Source organism: Paramisgurnus dabryanus, chromosome 2 (genome assembly GCF_030506205.2).
Source record: "Paramisgurnus dabryanus chromosome 2, PD_genome_1.1, whole genome shotgun sequence".
Taxonomy (NCBI): Eukaryota; Metazoa; Chordata; class Actinopteri; order Cypriniformes; family Cobitidae; genus Paramisgurnus; species Paramisgurnus dabryanus.
This window is the reverse complement of record NC_133338.1, coordinates 32612142-32630870: the sequence shown is the minus strand read 5'-3', so window position 1 is coordinate 32630870 and position 18729 is coordinate 32612142. Positions and strand designations below refer to the sequence as shown.

The window sequence follows — 18729 nt, the reverse complement described above, 5'->3', positions numbered from 1 at the left end:
GGTTGAGAAATGTTCCATGGGTTTTGATTATCTTTCTGTAAACCGCACACCTAACATGTCAAATGTCTTAAAAATAGACAAAAAAATTTTTGTAACCGTGGTATAAGCGGAATAATTGACTCCTTGGTCCTTTCAATTATTCGAAAATAAAGCACACCTGCCGTTGTGCCACATTACCACCTTGTGTGTGCATTATTTTTTTATAATTCAACGGCCCGTCATCAATTATTCCTTACATCTAACACTGTTTATGACCTACTGTTTGTGATACTATTGAAACAGGCCTGCGACCAATTTGTCCCACTAGTTAAAAACCTCTATAATGTTACACATATTTTACCTCTAATTGACCAACTGACCGAAATGAGCTCCATGTTAACTTTTGTAAATGTCACAGAGGTGTTTTGAAGTGATAATAACTGACTGTGGTGTTTGTAACTAGACTCAACTGCTGCTGGCTGTGGTGGAGGATGAGAACACGGCGCAAGAGAACAGAAGAGAAATGGCGGACGTCCTACTGAACGCCCTGACAGACAGACAGCAACACAGACAGACATGGAGAGACAGGTAAGATGCATGTATGAAGATAAAAGAAACCTGAACTCTCACAAACCCCTGGGCTCTGACAAACATTTAATATGTTGAATTGTATAAAAGATTTGCTAGTTTGAAAAATCCAATCGGAGGACAATCCATCAGGCCTGAAAGTGTGCTGATAGCTCATTGACTTCCTTCCTGAAAGATAAGACCAACTGAGAGACATTACCCATTTGTTCCGATAACAGATAGAAACGACCTTACGCGCTGATACGCATACCGACGCACTTTTTCCCCCTCTTTCTTCATTATTGCCCATTAGAATGGTGTGTGTGCGTGTGATGATCTGTCTTCATTTAGATCAGGCCTACACCATTAGTCTTCAGGGCTTGAAATTTCCCCTTTAAAATTCCTGTATCTTAACCTTTGCAACATTAAGGGCCCCTCCCTGTCCTCTTATTCCTCTAAAGTAGCCCCATGATGGGGGTTGTCCCCTTTCTTTGACCTCTCAGTGACGCCCAGGCCTGCTGATACCTGTAAGCAGTGATGATGTTGTGCTGAACCTGCAGTCTCTTTGTGGAGGCATTTGACAAATGAATCACAACCTGGTCCAAACACACACCCACCTATGCCCATACACTTTTTTGTCCAGTATATTAGAGGAACAGCAGTTATACCATTGAAATACGCAGCTGTGTGTTGGAACTTGGTTGCTGGTCTTAGCCAGTATGAGCCAAAATAGGTCATCCAGACTGGTTATTAATAGGTGCTTGCTGGTAGATGACCATAGACCACCACCAAAGATCTAATCGACTTTAAGTGACATAATGTCTGGTTGGTTGACTAGCCAATAATCAGCTTGTACCAACTAATGACTTGTTCAGGCCAACTTAGGCTAGCTACCATATTCAAAAGCACAGCTACCTGGAAACACACATGCAAATTTGCACATCTAGTCGCACGCATGGAAGTTTATTTCAACAAACGGAATAGCATGATTAGATAAGGTTACCTTCACTCCTTCATGTGTGTGCCCACTTCAGTATGTTTGAACTCGTCTCTTTCCACTATCACTTCCTGCCCCTCCTTTGGAGCAAGATAACGTCACTACGGACGTCAGGCGCGGGTCTGTGAAGTAGCTGTCAACAAATAGCATTAGGAGAGGGGAGGCAGATAGCCCAGCGTAAGGTCAAGACAAGCTGTTAAGACAAAAATGAACTCGACTGATAATATCTCCTCTGACACGAGGTGATAAAGCGAACTCGTGCACAGCACTCCGCTTACCTGAATATAATGATGTATTGATACTATTATCATGACAGAATATTATAACAACTATAATGACTCACAGCGCTGTTTACAGGCATTCATTTCTGACCACTCTCCTTTATAAGAAACTTCAGAGTTGTGTGCTAAATCATGTTGCTTATTTTTCAGCGAAAGGTTTCAATTGTTTTTTTAATTTAGCATGCAGAAGGCCCACTCTTCACATTATGCCTTTCTTTTGTCTCTGCATCTGTGTTTTGAGTGGTAAAAACCAAGTGATGGATGGCTGGTGCTGCAGGCTCATAAACATAAGCACAGCAGGCTGATTGATTAGGGCTTTTATTGTCTTACAGACATTTGCTTTCTTAAACAGTAGTTTAAGTGTTGCAGACTGTGGGGCATCTGGACCCGCTTCTTTAGCTATCTGAGTTCCTGTCTGAGATGCTATATGTGACTGCAGGGACTTATGGGTACTCAGGCTGAGTGGTGACCTCACTTCATCTCATCTGGTAACTTATAAGTTGACTTACCTGAAGCAGGCGTGCTGCTTGCCTCCATATTACACCATTGTCAAATCACTCCGCAAAGTCAAACTTTATGATGTATGAATGTTATTAGATTTTATTTGCAGTGCATTACAAAAAATCAGACAGCAAACAAATGATGCAAGATCTTTTCTAAAAGCTAACTTTACTTGTTGTAGCTCATGCTATCCTTTTTTTTAAAAACCAATAATTTTTAATTGACACATAAAAAGTCACTTAAGTTCATTCTTGGTGCCCCTGTGGGAAAAAATGGTCAAAAAATGGTCACTAGCTGTCACAGGGGCAGTACTCTTTGAAAACGTACACATTTGAACCTTAAAGTTTATATTAATAAAAAAAAAAAAAATAATAATAATAATTAATTAGTTACATTTATATAGCATTTATATATTAGTACCTCAGGGGTACATATTGGTACCAATGAGTGCATATTAATACCTTAAAGGGACAAATATCTGTACCTTAATGCTACATAGGAGGTTTTAATGGGTACTGCCCCAGTGACAACTTGGGAAAATTGTTGAATTTTTTTTTCTGACACAGTTAAAGAGAAACTACAGGTCACATTATTCTCACATTAACTATGTATAGTTTGTGCCGATTAATATATATCGGTAACACTTTAAAATAAGGTCCCATGTAGTGAACTGAATTTAACAAAAACCCTTTTCGGACGGTAATTGTTTTTTTTTTGTGGGGACGTAAGGTATTTTCATCATTTATAGGTGGTTGTCAGTGATTTTATTGCCGTCCGAATCCAGAATGCTTTTCTCCAACCGCCCACATAAAAATACCCGTCCGAATTACCTACAAACACCAAGGTCGCAACTGTCCAAACAAATGAACAGATTAAGATAATTATTAAAAATTGTGTTTAAAATATATATATAAAAAATTAATACACTGTGGCAGTAGTTTATATTCAAAACCTTTCTTATGAACACATTTCACAAATAAAAGTAGTTTTAAAGATGTTGCAATAATTAAAAAAACTTTTGTCCAACAATTTGCATGTTCTTAAATGTCAGGGTGGTACAACCGCAAACATAGGCCTTTAACTAAGAAGTGAACAAGTAGTAACAGTAAACATTACATTATTAAGTGTTCCTTCAGGCTGAATGAAAAGGTTTGTAGATTTGTCTCAAATACAAAAAATAAAGTTTTGTAATGGGTAAAATGATACACGTTCAGTGTCAGGTGGTACAACCAATATGAAGCACTTCACCGCTTCACATTTCATCAAACACATTTAATAGTACTTAAAAACTATATTTATGAACTTGGTAGCATAGGCAAAAGGTAATACACCAAGTAGAAACCTGTTCAATGTGAATTAGTTTAAAAACGTCAGGTGGTCCCATTAGGAAGTGATATAGTAATTTGGTTGCACCACCTGACATTTTTTTGAATGGGAAAGTCAAAAACCTGTGAAAATGCATTTACATCTCTTGAACAAACACAACTTGTCTAAACACATTGTTTTTTAGTCTAAAAATATGCATTACATACATTTTTAAGGATTTCTTATAAGCCATTTTTGTCATTGACCCATATGCATATCCATATGTATCAGGGTGGTGTGTTGAATATTCTAAAATGATTATGCTGCTCTGCATCTTCCATACATCAAATCCAACTTTTTGGGAAGGAAGACCTCTCAGAGATTCATTTGCATAGACAGACAGAAGGGGTCGACCTTGTGGTTATGTTTCATCCATATGCAAGCCGCAGATTTGTGGGTCAAAACGATTGATCTTTGGCTCACAGCCTTTATGCCTGCATAGACATGATGTAATGGAAACTTTGTGTTCATACACACACACACACACACACATTTTGGTGGATCATACTTTACTCAGGTGGATTCTACAACTCCTGTCACATCTACATCCTCCCATTGACCTCAGTAGGGGTCACAGTCCATTTCTGCGGTGGGCAGATTGCATGTTTGGGAGGTGATGAAGGGGGCAGTGCTGGGAACAGCTGTGTGGTTTGTAGTGACTGTGCTAACTGCTGTAGGCTTTGTAAGGTCATTATATGATAATGAAAATGATTACTGAATTACATGGGGGTTTAGGAGAGGGGAGGGGAGGGAACTAGGCTGAATTTGATAAATGATCTCTGAAAGTGCCCATCTGTCTCCACCCTCTCTCTCTTTCTCTCTCGCTCTGCCTTGCCCTCATATTACTTTCTTTTTAATCTCTATCTCTCTTAAATGTGGCACTTTCCTGCGTTATTCCACAATATGTTTAAACAATTTGTTTTAAAAAGAAAGAAATAATGTGTTTTTGTATTTAGCTGGACTTATCCACTACAGGGATACTTGATCTAGATCAGCATTGTGCGTTTCCGTCACAGAGCAGGCGGTTCAAGGATGAATGTTTGATTGACCCTCTATAATTGTTGGTCTTGACCCAGGAACCGCCAAGATTAGAGGTCAAAGGGTGGGATAAAATCTTCAACATGTAACCTGTCTAAAAAACAACAAATCAGACTGGCAGTACTGAGACGGTATTAGGTCGCATAAGCTAGATGACTTGCAATATAATTGACTCTTATCGAAGCTAGGAATCTGATGGAGGTTCACTATTTCAAGAAATAACAGGATGTCAGTGAAACTACGAGAGGGATAGAGAGCGCCGTACATCATAAGATGATCTCACCTTCCTTATTCAGAAGATGTCTCTGTAGTTTAAATGGACAGAACAGATTTAAGACATGATTTACTAAAGCGTGCAGGTCATTTAAAACCAGATCCTTTATAGACGCAAGGAGCAAGAGAACAAGTACTTGGATGCACGAGTGGCTCTTTAAAATGCCGTAGTTATAAATCATTTAATTTTAATTGAACAAGATTTATGAACTTCTTTAAGGCTTTGCTTAACCTGGTCTCGTTTCTTTTTTAACATGTGGATTTGGAAATGTTTCTAATAATATTAGAATTGAGTTAATCATTCATTCCCTGGAGGTTTGAGTGAATGTGTGCAATGTGGCACTTGTGGAAATGTTTGTTTGCATTTGTTTGCATTTGAGTGTACGTGAGTGTTGCATCCTGGAGCCCACAGCTGCCCACGTCACTCACCCTCGAGCGTGACCTCTGACCTCAGACTCTGAATGTCTGTATTTCAGTGAGTGTCCCTATGTGTCGAGTGTGTTGTGACCTCTCGTACTTCACCTGGGTGGAACCTTCAGAACAAAACTGCCACAGGCTGTCATCGCACACTCACAAACACACTGCAGGGTCATGGAGTTCATAGAGCCAAGCAGAAGTTTCTGTCGAGACTAAAGCGTCATATGCAAATATGTAGGCAAACATGATTGCTAACTTGCGTCTGTTTTGGCAATGCAAATGTAATACAGTACAATTACAAGTAACATGCATTGCTGCAGGAAATAATCAAGGATTCGAGAGCAAAGTAAAATTTTTGACAGCTTACAGGTACACTCTTAAAAATATGTTCCTTAAGGGTCTTTGTTGGGCTGTGTGGTTATACTCTATAAAACCTTTAGCATCCACCGACCTTACTGTTGCAAAAAAGGTTCTTTTTAGTGAAATAAATTGTATTTTAAATTTGTTTTTACTGAAACTTAATTTTATAAATACTGTAATTGATTGGAAAGGAGTTCCACAGCGCCATTTAGATATCGAAAAATATGAAAGTAGGGTGAGGTGAATTTTTTTATTTTTATTTATTGAGTAATATGTGATGTTAATCTTTGAATAGGCTGTATATCACATTAGTTAATCTGTTACAAATCTGTAACACCTGTAACAAAGCTGCAAAACAACTATGTGTCAGTCGAACCAAGATATTTAATATAAACAAAATGAGTCACTGGTATTGATATGATTGGGGGATGATAAGAAAGTCCGCTCTAGTCCCACCCCCTCCAATAAAAAGAGCCAATAGTCAATCAGGATCTTCTAATAGAGAAACTTTGCGCAGAATCGACAGGTTTTTTTCTAACAAGACCTGGAGGCCTTGCAAATATAGTAACTCGACTTCTTCAAAAGGACTTTGAGTTGAACACCGTTGCAAAAAAGTAACTTTTAGCTAACGTTAGCAGCCTATGATAATTGTAAACTATTTAGGACAAATATAATGTTATTTAATGTTAAACTATGAGAGTGGGGCTCTGTCCCACGACAGGGATTTGTCCAGAGTCACAGCGGAGAGCCGCTGTCAGACGTCGCCGGTGTGTGACATTCATAGAAAATAATGCTTTCGATTTTTAGATACATGGCACGACGCAGCGCTTCTGTCCTGGTTTGCAACCTTCTTAAAGCTACATCACGTGTCACTGCTTCTATACCCCATAAAAGTAGTAAAAAAATTATGTGTTGCTTTTCATTAAAAGTAAAAATGTAACCATTTAATTGTACTTTTTAAAACAATAATAGAATGCGTTGCTTTTAAAAGTTAAACATTTTCAAATATACCATTTGGCTCTCTCTGTTCCTTAGCCTCACTTTTATACACGCAAAAATTCAATCCAGCACCAGTTGTCGTCTCATGAGGAATGGGTTGTCTCCATAGCTGTCAATCCTGCGGCGTATCTTTTGTCCCAGCAGTGACTGTGTCCCTCCCACCAGGGTCCAACAGGAGGCAGACAATAGAGCTGCTGTCCCAGAGTGGAGAGAAAAAGACCGTTCATGTCTATCTTCAATGCGAATGGACAGCGTCACCGTGCACATGACAGCCCTGATGCTAGGGAGACCTTTACAGTTAGCAGAGATGGAGATATCACACATGCACACACTCTTGCACATGTCCTTAAAGGTGCACTCCAGTGTTTCATCCTTATTAAAAAGTTTTGAATAGTACTTCAAAGACTATCAGACACCTAGTATAAGCTGTGTTGTTTTATTATACCTGAAACGGGTTGCATCATGGAGGCCGCCATTTTCCATGAGATCACATGACTGGCAAATACTCCTTGTTTTTGCTCTATCTTGGTAAACCGACTTGAGGGCATTTCAACTTACAAAATAAACTGATGATGTCTGACTTTAAATAGCTACTGGGTGATGCTGTGTCCATGCTTGTAAGTTTTAGTATACCCGAGTCTGTCTCTGAGGGTTTGATGCTCCTACCAAGTCACCTGTTTAATTAGCAATATCACGTATGTTTGTTTATCTCAATGTAAGGACTACACCCAGATACAGTATGAACATGCTAACACACAGCAGACAGACTTGAGCATGGGGACTGCTGAGTGAAGATGCAGTCGGGTTTTCTCAAGACTTCTAATGTATGTTTAGCTTGGCACTGGCTGCTATGTTTACAGCGGGGTTTTGCATTGCTGGCTAGGTCTTCTTATATGTTTTACCGTAGGCTCTAGCGCTCACGGGCAAACACCTGGGCTCTGCTTTCAGTAAACACAAGCAGACATATTCTTCCACTTGTGTGTTGGTTGCTCAGAGAGGTACAAATGTATTTGTGTGTGTCTGGGTGTGTTTCTTTTATCATTGGCAGAGCTGTAATTAGTGTGAAAGTGATGGTTGGGCTTTAAAAGCTGTCATCTAATTTGTCTGTCTTTATCGAAACAAACATGTGTGGTCCCTCCCTCGCGACGTGCGTGCGATTTGTGATTACTAGCAAAACGAGCGTCTGAGAGTTTGATCATAAATTACACAGATTCACCTAAACTGCTGTTTAGCAATCATAAAGCTATGCATGACATACCCCCCATGTGCCCGCTCTCGTATGCCTGCGGTCGTCAGGAATGGAGAGTACACGCAGTTCGGATCTGGACAGACGCCAGTACAAACTGGAATGCCGCTTTGAGCGTCCAACAGTAATTCTTATTATATTTGTTTGCGGAGAAGAAAGTAAGTCCTATTTGTTTCTTTGGTTGTACGTTTGCGGCCAGAAACACAAACAAGTACAAGGGGTTACACCCAAACACACACCAACTCCGTCGGCGCGCATACTGTTGAACACATGTGGCGTTTTCCTAATGGCTGGGAGGGTGACGGCTGTTCCTCAGCACAAGGAAGGCTTCATTATGTGACCAAACTCTAAACAAGAGTTTACCAGAGGACATGATTCAGCAAGTTACCTCCCCGTGTAAAACTAACGTTTCTCGGATGCGTCCAAATGAGAGGGGAGAGAGCCATTAAAAAGAGAAATTGCTTTTCGTTTTAATTGCTCGCTCGGTTTAATAAAAACAGCATCTCATAATTATACTTCGTGCAGCGATGGTAAATGGTTTGCTGTGCTTGATGCAATTATGGCCACCACAGAAATTCGGGGCCCCAGAAAACAGTCACACACTCTGCTATTAAACGCTGATTTTATATGGAATAAGAAACGAAGAAACGCGTGAGGCTTACCAAAGCGGCGCAACATTACTGCATCCCCGGATAAGCCAAAAACAGCACGAAATGAGACAGGCAAGTCCACTGACTATATGTAAAATATTGTGTGGAGCTTTTTTTGAGAATAGCATTGTTAGTGCTGCAGGATACATTAAAGCATTATAGAGGCATATATATATATATATATATATATATATATATATATATATATATATATATATATATATATACATAGATATATATATACATAGATATATATATATATATATATATATATATATATATATATACATAGATATATATATACATAGATATAGATATAGATATTTTACATTGCATCTTTAGATTATAATAACATAAAATTCAAATCCATGATTTGATTTTCAAAGATTTATTATAAAAAAAATATTATTTTTTTCTGCAAAATGCTGTAAATCTATTGAATCAATATATAAATGTGCATTCATCTTTGCCATGTTATATTCATTTAGTTGACTAGTGGTATACACTGATTACTCAATTTTTTAAGGTAAGTGGTTGCAATCAATTTATTTAAGCTAAATTTAAACAAAAGTTTTTTTAATTTATTTTACTTTACTAATCTTTTTTTTAATGTAGCTTAAATAAATTGATTGCAACCACTTACCTTAAAAAAATGGAGTAAATTGAATGAATCATTTTTTTTCCAGTAAGGGGGGCCGCGAGATGGTGCCAGGGGGGCCCCAGTCTTATGAAATTTTATAAAATACATTAATTTGTCATGAATTCTGTGTAATTAAACCTTAAAAAAAATATGGCTACTAACCAACAGCACTACTTTTTATAATTTGTTTTGTTTAATTCAAATGTTACGTTTTTGTCATAAAATTTCTTTGGGGGGGCCGTGAAGGAATGCCCCGTACACAGTGTACGTTGAAAAAGTTTGAGAACCACTGCTTTATGGAACTCTACAGCCCAAAATGGTTCTTCTATGGTATCGTGAAGCACCTTAATGTTTTGAGTATACGTATCTATTGAGGAAACTCCTAACAGAATCTTTGTTAATTTGCTTTCACAGTGCATATGACCATATATTAGAAATGATGACATTGTCTTATTATATATCGCTGCTAACTTGCTCACTGCCCCCCCCCAAATATTCTCACTTTTAATAGTAAACATTGCATGGTCTTTTCTGGCTTATGGTTCCATAAAGAACCTTTAACCTCCACATAAGCTTTCCGTTTTGCAAATGTTTTATATATATATATATATATATATATATATATATATATATATATATATATATATATATATATATATATATATATATATATATATTTTTTTTTTTTTTTTTGGAGAACCAGAAATGTTTCTTCTGTATTGTTGCAAAAAGCCCTTTAAGAACCTTTATTTTTGACAGTGTATTGTTCCTCTGCTATATGCAAATCCCATCATTTCTTCACTTACATAAAGGAAGGCCTCGGCCATGTTGCGTGTGTAATTAGTACCTCATATCCTTGACTCTGCTGAAGTGACATGTACGTTAATAATAGTGTTAGCTCTCCTTAATCTCTCTCCACAGACACACACGCTCACTCCTTTTGCCCCTGCACTGTTAATTATTTCCAACACCGCTGGAGCAGAGTCCTCTTCGTGGCAAGCATATTGTGTCTGGCAGGCGAGCGGAGGGTTATAAATGATGCTGAAGGTGAAGATGTGACTGTGAGGAGATAGTTATGAAAATTTTATATGTATATGTGTTACGGCTACAGCTGCTGCTGTCAGTGGAGGAATTAGTGCGGGTCAGGGCTGTCAGTGAGAGAGGGGGACCTGTCAGAGCCCTAAACACACACACTCAATGCAGACCATCAGTGTTCATTACCAAACTTAGTCAGGGATACAGGAGGTAGGTGGAGCGATTCTTTCAACCTTACCTGCTGCATTCAGCTGCTGTCTGTGTCTCGCTATGAGGCTTAGTTCATGAGTAGGGTACAAAATAGGGCCTGAAAATACTTGATGATACAGTATGACTCTATAATTCTGTGAGGAGGGGCGGTTTACATTTTGGGCACATGATTTGGAGAAGACACTGGTGTACAAGGATGAATGGTACAGTATGTGGAACATACTGGGAACCATTAAAAGCTACATTAATTGTAATTTGCTATGTATATACTATATTAATATACTGTCATTTACTAATGTACACTCTCAGAAAAAAGGTAAATGAAGGTAAAAAGTTTTACACTTTTGTTCTTAAAAGGTACATATTAGGAGCTTTTTTTAAAGGTACTGCCCCAGTGACAAAACGGTTTTGTCAAAACTACTTTACCTTTTTTGAGAGTGTGTAAAAATAAACAATATGCACAATAAACATAAATAGAGATAATTAATGGGATTGAAGTATTTATTCGTTTATTTTTTTGTTCGTTGTTATGTGTACATTTTCTGGGCCACTAAATAGTATTATATTCTCACCTAAATGTTTATTTTAGGTGTTTAATAATATTTCAAATGTAATTGTTAAACGTTTTCCTAATTTTTTTGCTTGGTGCAACTTTATTTTTTGGTAACAGCTTTTGTTTGTTAATGCATTAGCTAACAATGAACAGTACTTCCATTAATCTTAGTTCATGCTAATCTCAGCATTTACTAATACATTTGTAAAAGTTGTAAATGTTAACATTTCTTAATGCACAATGAACTAGTTTGAACAATTATTTGAATTGGTTAACATTAACAGAGATTAATAAAAGCCGAACTAATAAAAGTTAGTTGATGTCAGTAAATGCATTTACTAATATTAACAAATACATCTTTTGTGTGTATGACCGTTTTTCTCATAATTGGTTTTGTGTGAAATTTCCAACATTCTTTTTAAATGTCACGTTCTTATTGATCCCATTTTTAAAACCCTAGTTAGCGTGTAATGTTGCTGTAATAGCATAAATAATACCTGCAAAATGATAAAGCACAAAGTTCACTGCCAGGTGATATATTTTCTTTAACAAATTGCGCCTTCAAAGCCTACAGCGAAAGGCCGGTTTGGACTACAGCCCTATACTTCCTGCTTTAATGACGTCAGTAAAACAGTTTTTTGACTAAACTCCGCCCACAGGAATTCGTCAGTCGCCAGCTAAGCTAACGCCAAGCTAAGATGCTATCAAATCACAACACACTAAACAAACTACACAATCAGAACTTGTTACGTATTTCTGAAGGAGGGACTTCATAGAACAAGGAAGACATCAGCCCGTTTTGAGGACAGTGAAAACAGCGATATACAGAATATAAAATACCGCAGTTTTTTACACGTGAAACATGAACACATGTTATATTGTGCACTGTAAACACAATCAAAGCTTCAAAAACACAGAAAGAACGGGACCTTTAAGGGTTTTTTTCAGTACCACTTTCTCCTGAAACTTTGTAATTAATACAAGCACGACCCGTCATCTCCCGCTCCCTCGCCACAAACGTGCAGTTTCCAGAGAATTCTATTAGCCCAGACCAGCAGCTGTTAATTACCTCTCTACATCCCTCGCTTTTAGACAAATGAAAAGCTCTGGTACAGATGTAGGATAGAGTGATACACTGCCTTTCCACTCCCTCCTATAAAGCCACTTTCGGGAATAGGTCATCAATCCACCGTTGATAAATGTCCTGGGTTGGTAATGAGTGTCTTATCGGGTTGGGATTAGTGCAGAGATTTTTTTGTAATTAGTGTACAAGCACAGCCGGTGCCGCTTTCTTGGATATGTTTGTCCGTGTTTTACTCTAACTGAATTGTGTGTGAACTTTTCTGAGGATGAAAAGAGTCGTCCGTGAGGGAGTGCAGCTTATGTAGGACTTTGAAATAAAAACAGAGCTAATCCACAGGCAAGTGCTTTACAAAGAGACTTCAAATTAAGTGTGATACATCGGATGGCCTGGATATAGGCATGATGATGACGATTATATTGAGGGCAAGCTAATAATGACACAATTGCTTGAGTATGTTACAATAAAGCTTTTGAGTATATTTGACTGAAGGTACTTAATGTGAACATGAAAGAATATTTTACACATTTATTTATGAACTGCATCTGGGTCAGGCTGGCTAATGCAAACAGGATGTGAGGCTGACTGGCAATGTTTGTTACCTAAGCAACTTGTTAAAATGATTGTTGGTAGCATGAGCAGTTGTGTAAATTATCATTTTTAGTATATTAGTAGTGGATATATACAGTACAGTACTACTTGTAGTTTCTACTGAATGACCAGCAGTCAGCAGTGAAATTTCTGCTTGCATGGCTATTATCACTGCAGATATCAAGTGAAGTAGATGCATGCCAAAGAAATTAGTCGAAATTTTCACCTTGATAATAATGTTTACAGAAGAAGTCATCTTAATACAGGAAGTCACATGATTATGTGGGGTACATATGTGAAGTTGCACGGGTACATTAGTAAAAAAAAGCACAAAATACATTGCATAGGTCAAAATGATAGATTTTTCTTTTATGCCAAAATCATTTTTATTTTAAAGATACATGAAAATATTTTGTAAATTTCTACCGTAAATATATAAAAAATTTATTTTTGTGAGTGGATGCAGCAAAAGCGCAAACAACATTGTCCAGAAACTCGCCTACAAACTTGCTCTTGTTGCTACCTGCTCTTTGGGGATTTCCCATTCAAGTTTGGTTTTTATGTATCCCATATAGTTCACAAGGTTATTACATCAGTAAGCCAGTAGAGAGCTCTAAGACAAACTTTTTCATTAGTAATACGTGTTGCCAAAGGACTTCGTTTGGACAAAGAAATGTACCTGACCCGAAATGACCCGAATCACTTTATACCCAAACCCGACTCCATAAATACTTTTTTTTTAAAGAAAGACCGACCCGAGACAAACCCGAGAAAATTAGACCCGAGGCCGACCCGACTAAGTGCCATTTTCTTTTTACCCGACTGGACCCGAATATAAACGGCACTGACGTGGCCTCGCAACCAATTTGGCGAGCTGCTCCATTTGTTTTACTTTGTTATCTGACGATGACACCAATTAACCGCTAAAATGTACATTTAAAATTTACGTGACATGTCTGTCTCAAGGAAATTAACCTACCGCCAGCCACACAATGTCGCAAGTGCTCTTGGCAAACAGATGAGAGGTTTGAAAAGCACATTGACGCACACACGCGAGATTTTAAATTACCTGAGACCCGATGTCGCTATTACTGCAGGGCTCCAGACTGCCACCAAATGGTGAGACTGTGCCACTGAATTTTACATCCAGTCGCACATGTGGGACCAGTAAATTTGACCTTTTTTGTGATGTGACACTGAATTTGAAACAGCACATTGTAATTTCTGCATCTATCATCAAAGTATGTATTATTAATACAGTGAAAATTTGTAGAAATTTTATTATTTGGATAGCATGTTGATTTACGATGTGTGCCTCTAAATTTTTTGGTTGTGCCCCTAAAATTTTCAGTTGGAGGCCACTGTGCTCCTAGTGAAAAAAGTAAGTCTGGAGCCCTGTATTATACCCGACCCGTGTCCAAGGCACATGTGAAACTTTAAGACCCGAACCTGATCGGGTCTCGGGTTGGACCTCGGGTTGGACCTCGGGTTTTCGGATCTAAGTGGACACGAGAAGACCTTTACTTTAAATGGATAGTGCACCCAAAAATTAACCCCATTTGCTCCCATAGTATTCTTTTACCTTATGGAAGTGAATAGGCCCATGATTGGTTTGGTTACAAACATTCTTTAATCTTCACAAATCTTCCTTCATGTTCATCAGAACAGTGAAATGTATAAAAAATTTTAACAACATGAGAGTGAGAAAATGATGGCAGAATTTTCATTTTTAAGTGAACTATCCCTTTAAATATGATTTTCCTAAAGTTGCAATGAAATTGAAAAAAAAAAAACTGTACTTTGTTTTGGAATATTGTGTTTTTTTTTTTACATATGACTTATCAGAAAAAATGTATTAGCCCTCATAATCTTTAATCAAAAACGCAATTCTCCTCCCCTCCTCAAAACGATCTCTCTTTACTTTTGTTCATATGGTATGGCAGGACTAATTCAGTTTTTTTATTTCAGAAGCCATTTTACTACACAGCACCACAAGGAAAATAACATTATCGCTACTTCTGTTTTATGGTGACTTTAATATTTCGATTTTTTAACCCTCAGATTCCAGATTTTTTAAAACGTCGACCAAATATTGTCCTATCCTAACATACATACATCAATAGAAAGCTTATTTATTTACCTTTCGGATGATGTATAAATCTCAATAAAAAAATGACCTTTAAGACCTTTATGTGCTTCATGGTCACACATTACTACAAGTTCAAAGGATGTATAGGTACTTCAAAACCAATACCATTATTTGATTCCCTTGTATAATCATGGCTCTCATGTGAAGTCATGCTTTTTCTTCTTATTATTGTGTAGACCTGCTTTAATCCCACTCATTCTCCTTAGATTTTCCCCATCTTGCCGCTCTTCAGCGCCATTGTACACAGCCTCTGGTCTACCTGTGAGACTGCTCGCACATAGGTCACATTACCAACCAACTGCTGGGGGGCTACAGCCTCAAGGTACCCACTTAACTGCCTGTGGGAGGAAGAAAATTCACTTTTAACTTTCTTCTCTCTTTCTCAATGCTTTGAGATATCCGTTGCAACTCATTTTTGTTTCCTCCACTCTCCTTTCTGTAAGTGTGCTTCCTTTTTCTCCTGCTCATGAAATCACAATGCAATGTATTCCGCCCCGAGGTGCAACGATTCCGAATGCCGTTTGACACAGAGGAAGTGCATTCCTGCTGCTCTCCGCTGTTTAAACGACCCCACAAGCTCAGAGAGGCCATCGAAACGCACACATTTCTCGCTCGGGCCGCAGTCTGTGGCTTATCTGACATTTATGAGGCTGTAAACTGCACTAGTGGGTCCACTAAAGATATCTGATAAATAAACACATCAGGCTCACTGTATTAGAAACTCTCCCTCCATGCTTACTGATGCTTTATGAGGACGTTTTTAGCTTCGCTTCTTACGGTTATTTCACTGACGTTTAGTATGAAAGCAAAATGATGAATTTAATTCGATTTTGCTGAGGGAACGAGAAATAAACTAGAAGAATGCGCAAGCTCTGTGATTTACAGTAAAAGACTATAAGGCCATGAATCATTTCTCAGCGTTAATTGGGAAATTCTAATGGCTGCGTGTTTATATTTGTCATGTGAATATTCTGTACGTCTGGCTCTTTGTTTGCTGCTGAGTGCTCGGAGTTCTGTGGGTCCAGTACTGTTACTTTGACAGATGTGGTGGGTGCAATTAAATGACAGGTGATTAGTAGCAAACATGCCTCTGCTTTGACAGTGTACTGCCACATTGGCATTTGCTTGAGTTGAGTGAATAAGCACCTGCTCTTTACAGCAAGGTTGTGGTGGGTCCCACACACAGGACGCAGTTCATTCAAATAAGGAATAATAGGAAAGAAGCAGTGATTTTTGGAGAATCGTAGCATGTGTCTGGTTTGAACTCTAATAACGGCTGGGTAATTTTTAACCCATGCTGGGTAAATATTGGACAGAACACACCGCTGGGTTAAGACTGACTCAATGCTGGGTTATTATAACCCATTATTACACGGCTCTCTGGAATGCTTGATTCTGATTGGTCAGTTGAGACATTTGCAGGTTCGTTCTTTTCGAATAATAACCGCTCCAAAATAATAACGCATAGCCGGACTACTTGCACGAGTAAAATCGCTCCGCGCCAATAAAGATCAATAAAGATTACTGTCTGTTTGGCGCCATCTTGTGACAAACACTCGACAACCACGACAAGACACAGAGAGCTTACTGAGACTGAACTTGACAAAATAGAGCATGACAGCTACGAAGCCAACACACAAAAAAATACAGAATGGGCATTAAAACTTCTCAAAGACTGGCAAAAAGAGAAAAATGGAGACAAGTATGAAGCAGAGGATCTTAATAAGGTATTACGATCATTTTATGCATCTGTGCAAAGTTTCGCGGAAGGATAAAAATGTTAATTTAAAACAAATATGCCAATAAAATGTTTCAAATTCATATTCATGTCCAGTTTTTTTCTTATGTGGCAAGTAGCCGTGTAATAAGCGGGATAATGTAGAGGCAGCCGGTAGTTATTGGGAAATAAGCCCCTTCAGTGTGATACAAGACCCTCCGCTTCGCGTCGGGTCCTGATCACACTGTCGGGGCTTATTTCCCAATAACTACCGGCTGCCTCTACATTATCCCTTACTTGTTCCATAACAATAACCCATTATTGGGTCATTAACCATTAGGTATTTTCTAACCCACCACGTGTCTGTCTAATGTTTACCCAGCATGTGTTAAAACCAACCCAACCATTTTTAGACTGCAATATATTATATTCCTCCTGTCCTGATTACTTCTACATAGGTATGTGCTCATTTATATGCGTAGATGGTGGTATTCCTAGAAATGTATATCCACATGTGACACAGTCTGCGTCTGAAACGCAAGGCAGGTGACTTGTTGCCTCGCTGCCTCGTGAGACGATGGGTCTCATTCATTAAGCATGCGTACGCACAATTTTGTGCGTGAGATGTGCATACGGATTTTATAATAATATTATAATATTTTCTGTATTATATATTATTAAACATGATCTATATTATTATTATATACATTATATTATACATTATTATAGCCTACTTATTTTTTCTAAACATATAAAGAAGATGCGTGTAATGACAAATCTTCACGCTTTCCTTCCTCACTTTTTAAATCTTTATATGAAAGCGCCTGCTTAATGCCTAATGTAAACATCATGTAAATTTTATATGAAGTCCAAACATTAATAACTTGATCTCCTGTCTATTTTATTTTAGATACAGATACGAATCTCTGTTATATGAATTAAATGTCATATTTGTTAACGCATTCATTACTTATTTAATGTTACTCCGGTTGGTTAACAGCAAAACTCCCAAATAAAAAATGCAAAGCAAAACGGAACTTTACCAATAACAAATGTTATCATAGATTTCTTTTCTAGCTCTTTTGCTTCTATGACAAACTGCGCTAAAATTTTCTGTGCACTAGCGCTGCGCTGTGGAAAACCCTAATATGGAGCTGGTTTGAGGGTGTTTTATGCAAATTACCGACCTTGTGCACGCGGCCGCTCATGCAGAACACTTCAAATTCGCTAACGTAAGAACAAGTATAAAAACAAACTCATGTGCGTACGCACATATTTTGAATTAGGTGGAAAGTTTTTGTGAGAAGTTCAAGTGTGCGTATAAATACGAAAAACGTACACAATTATTAGTGAATGAGACCCAGCGGCATGAAGGAAGCTCCGGGAAACGCATTCGGACAGCCTTCATAGGCAGCTTAATGGAATTCGCTTTTGTAATAAGTAATCCCATATTTGAAAACCACAATACTAATTGCTCGCTAGAAATGCAATCAAAAGGTGCAAAAAGTGATAATATAACAGTTTCGAACTCGACCAGGCTCGACCAATCATATTCCCCATGTACACACATGGATAGAATTGTGGGACAAGACCATAAAGGTATCTCAGGAGTCAGGAAGTAAAGCAAACATTGGATTTGGACGTGCCCTCTTGATGCCTTTCTGCCTCCAAAGGGAGCATTTAAGAGATTTCGGATGCAGCACATGATGATGTGTACTGCATAAAGTCCATGGTGGCATCTAAGCTGGTATCTCTTGAGTTGTAATATGCTTTGTCAACATTGTTTGTACTGTAGGATTTTAAAATAAAACCTCTATTGCATACTATACATTGTAGCTACAGTAGTGTGTGATGTCTGTACTAGCAATTCAATCACCAAAAAAATTGCACAATTTTTGAGAGAACTTTCCAAAGCTTTTTTCCTGTTTTACACTATTCCTTATTTTCTTCCCCACTCTTCACTACCTGTCTCTGATGGCTGACTGTAGTGTGCCGGGTGAGCAATAAAAGATGGTGGTCTCTCTAATTAGTAACATACAGTATCTAATAATGAAGCCTAAGCGGTTCCTCATTACACACT

At 38.0% G+C, this 18729-nt stretch overlaps 1 protein-coding gene across 1 annotated transcript in view; it reads left to right on the top strand.

The window, feature by feature from the left end:
• Positions 1-18729, top strand: part of fto (FTO alpha-ketoglutarate dependent dioxygenase) — a 160757-nt gene that overhangs the window by 86763 nt on the left and 55265 nt on the right. The window contains exon 8 of the mRNA XM_065275782.1: positions 443-567. Within this exon, the coding sequence (XP_065131854.1) occupies positions 443-567 (125 nt within the window). The remainder of the gene's footprint in view (positions 1-442; positions 568-18729) is intronic.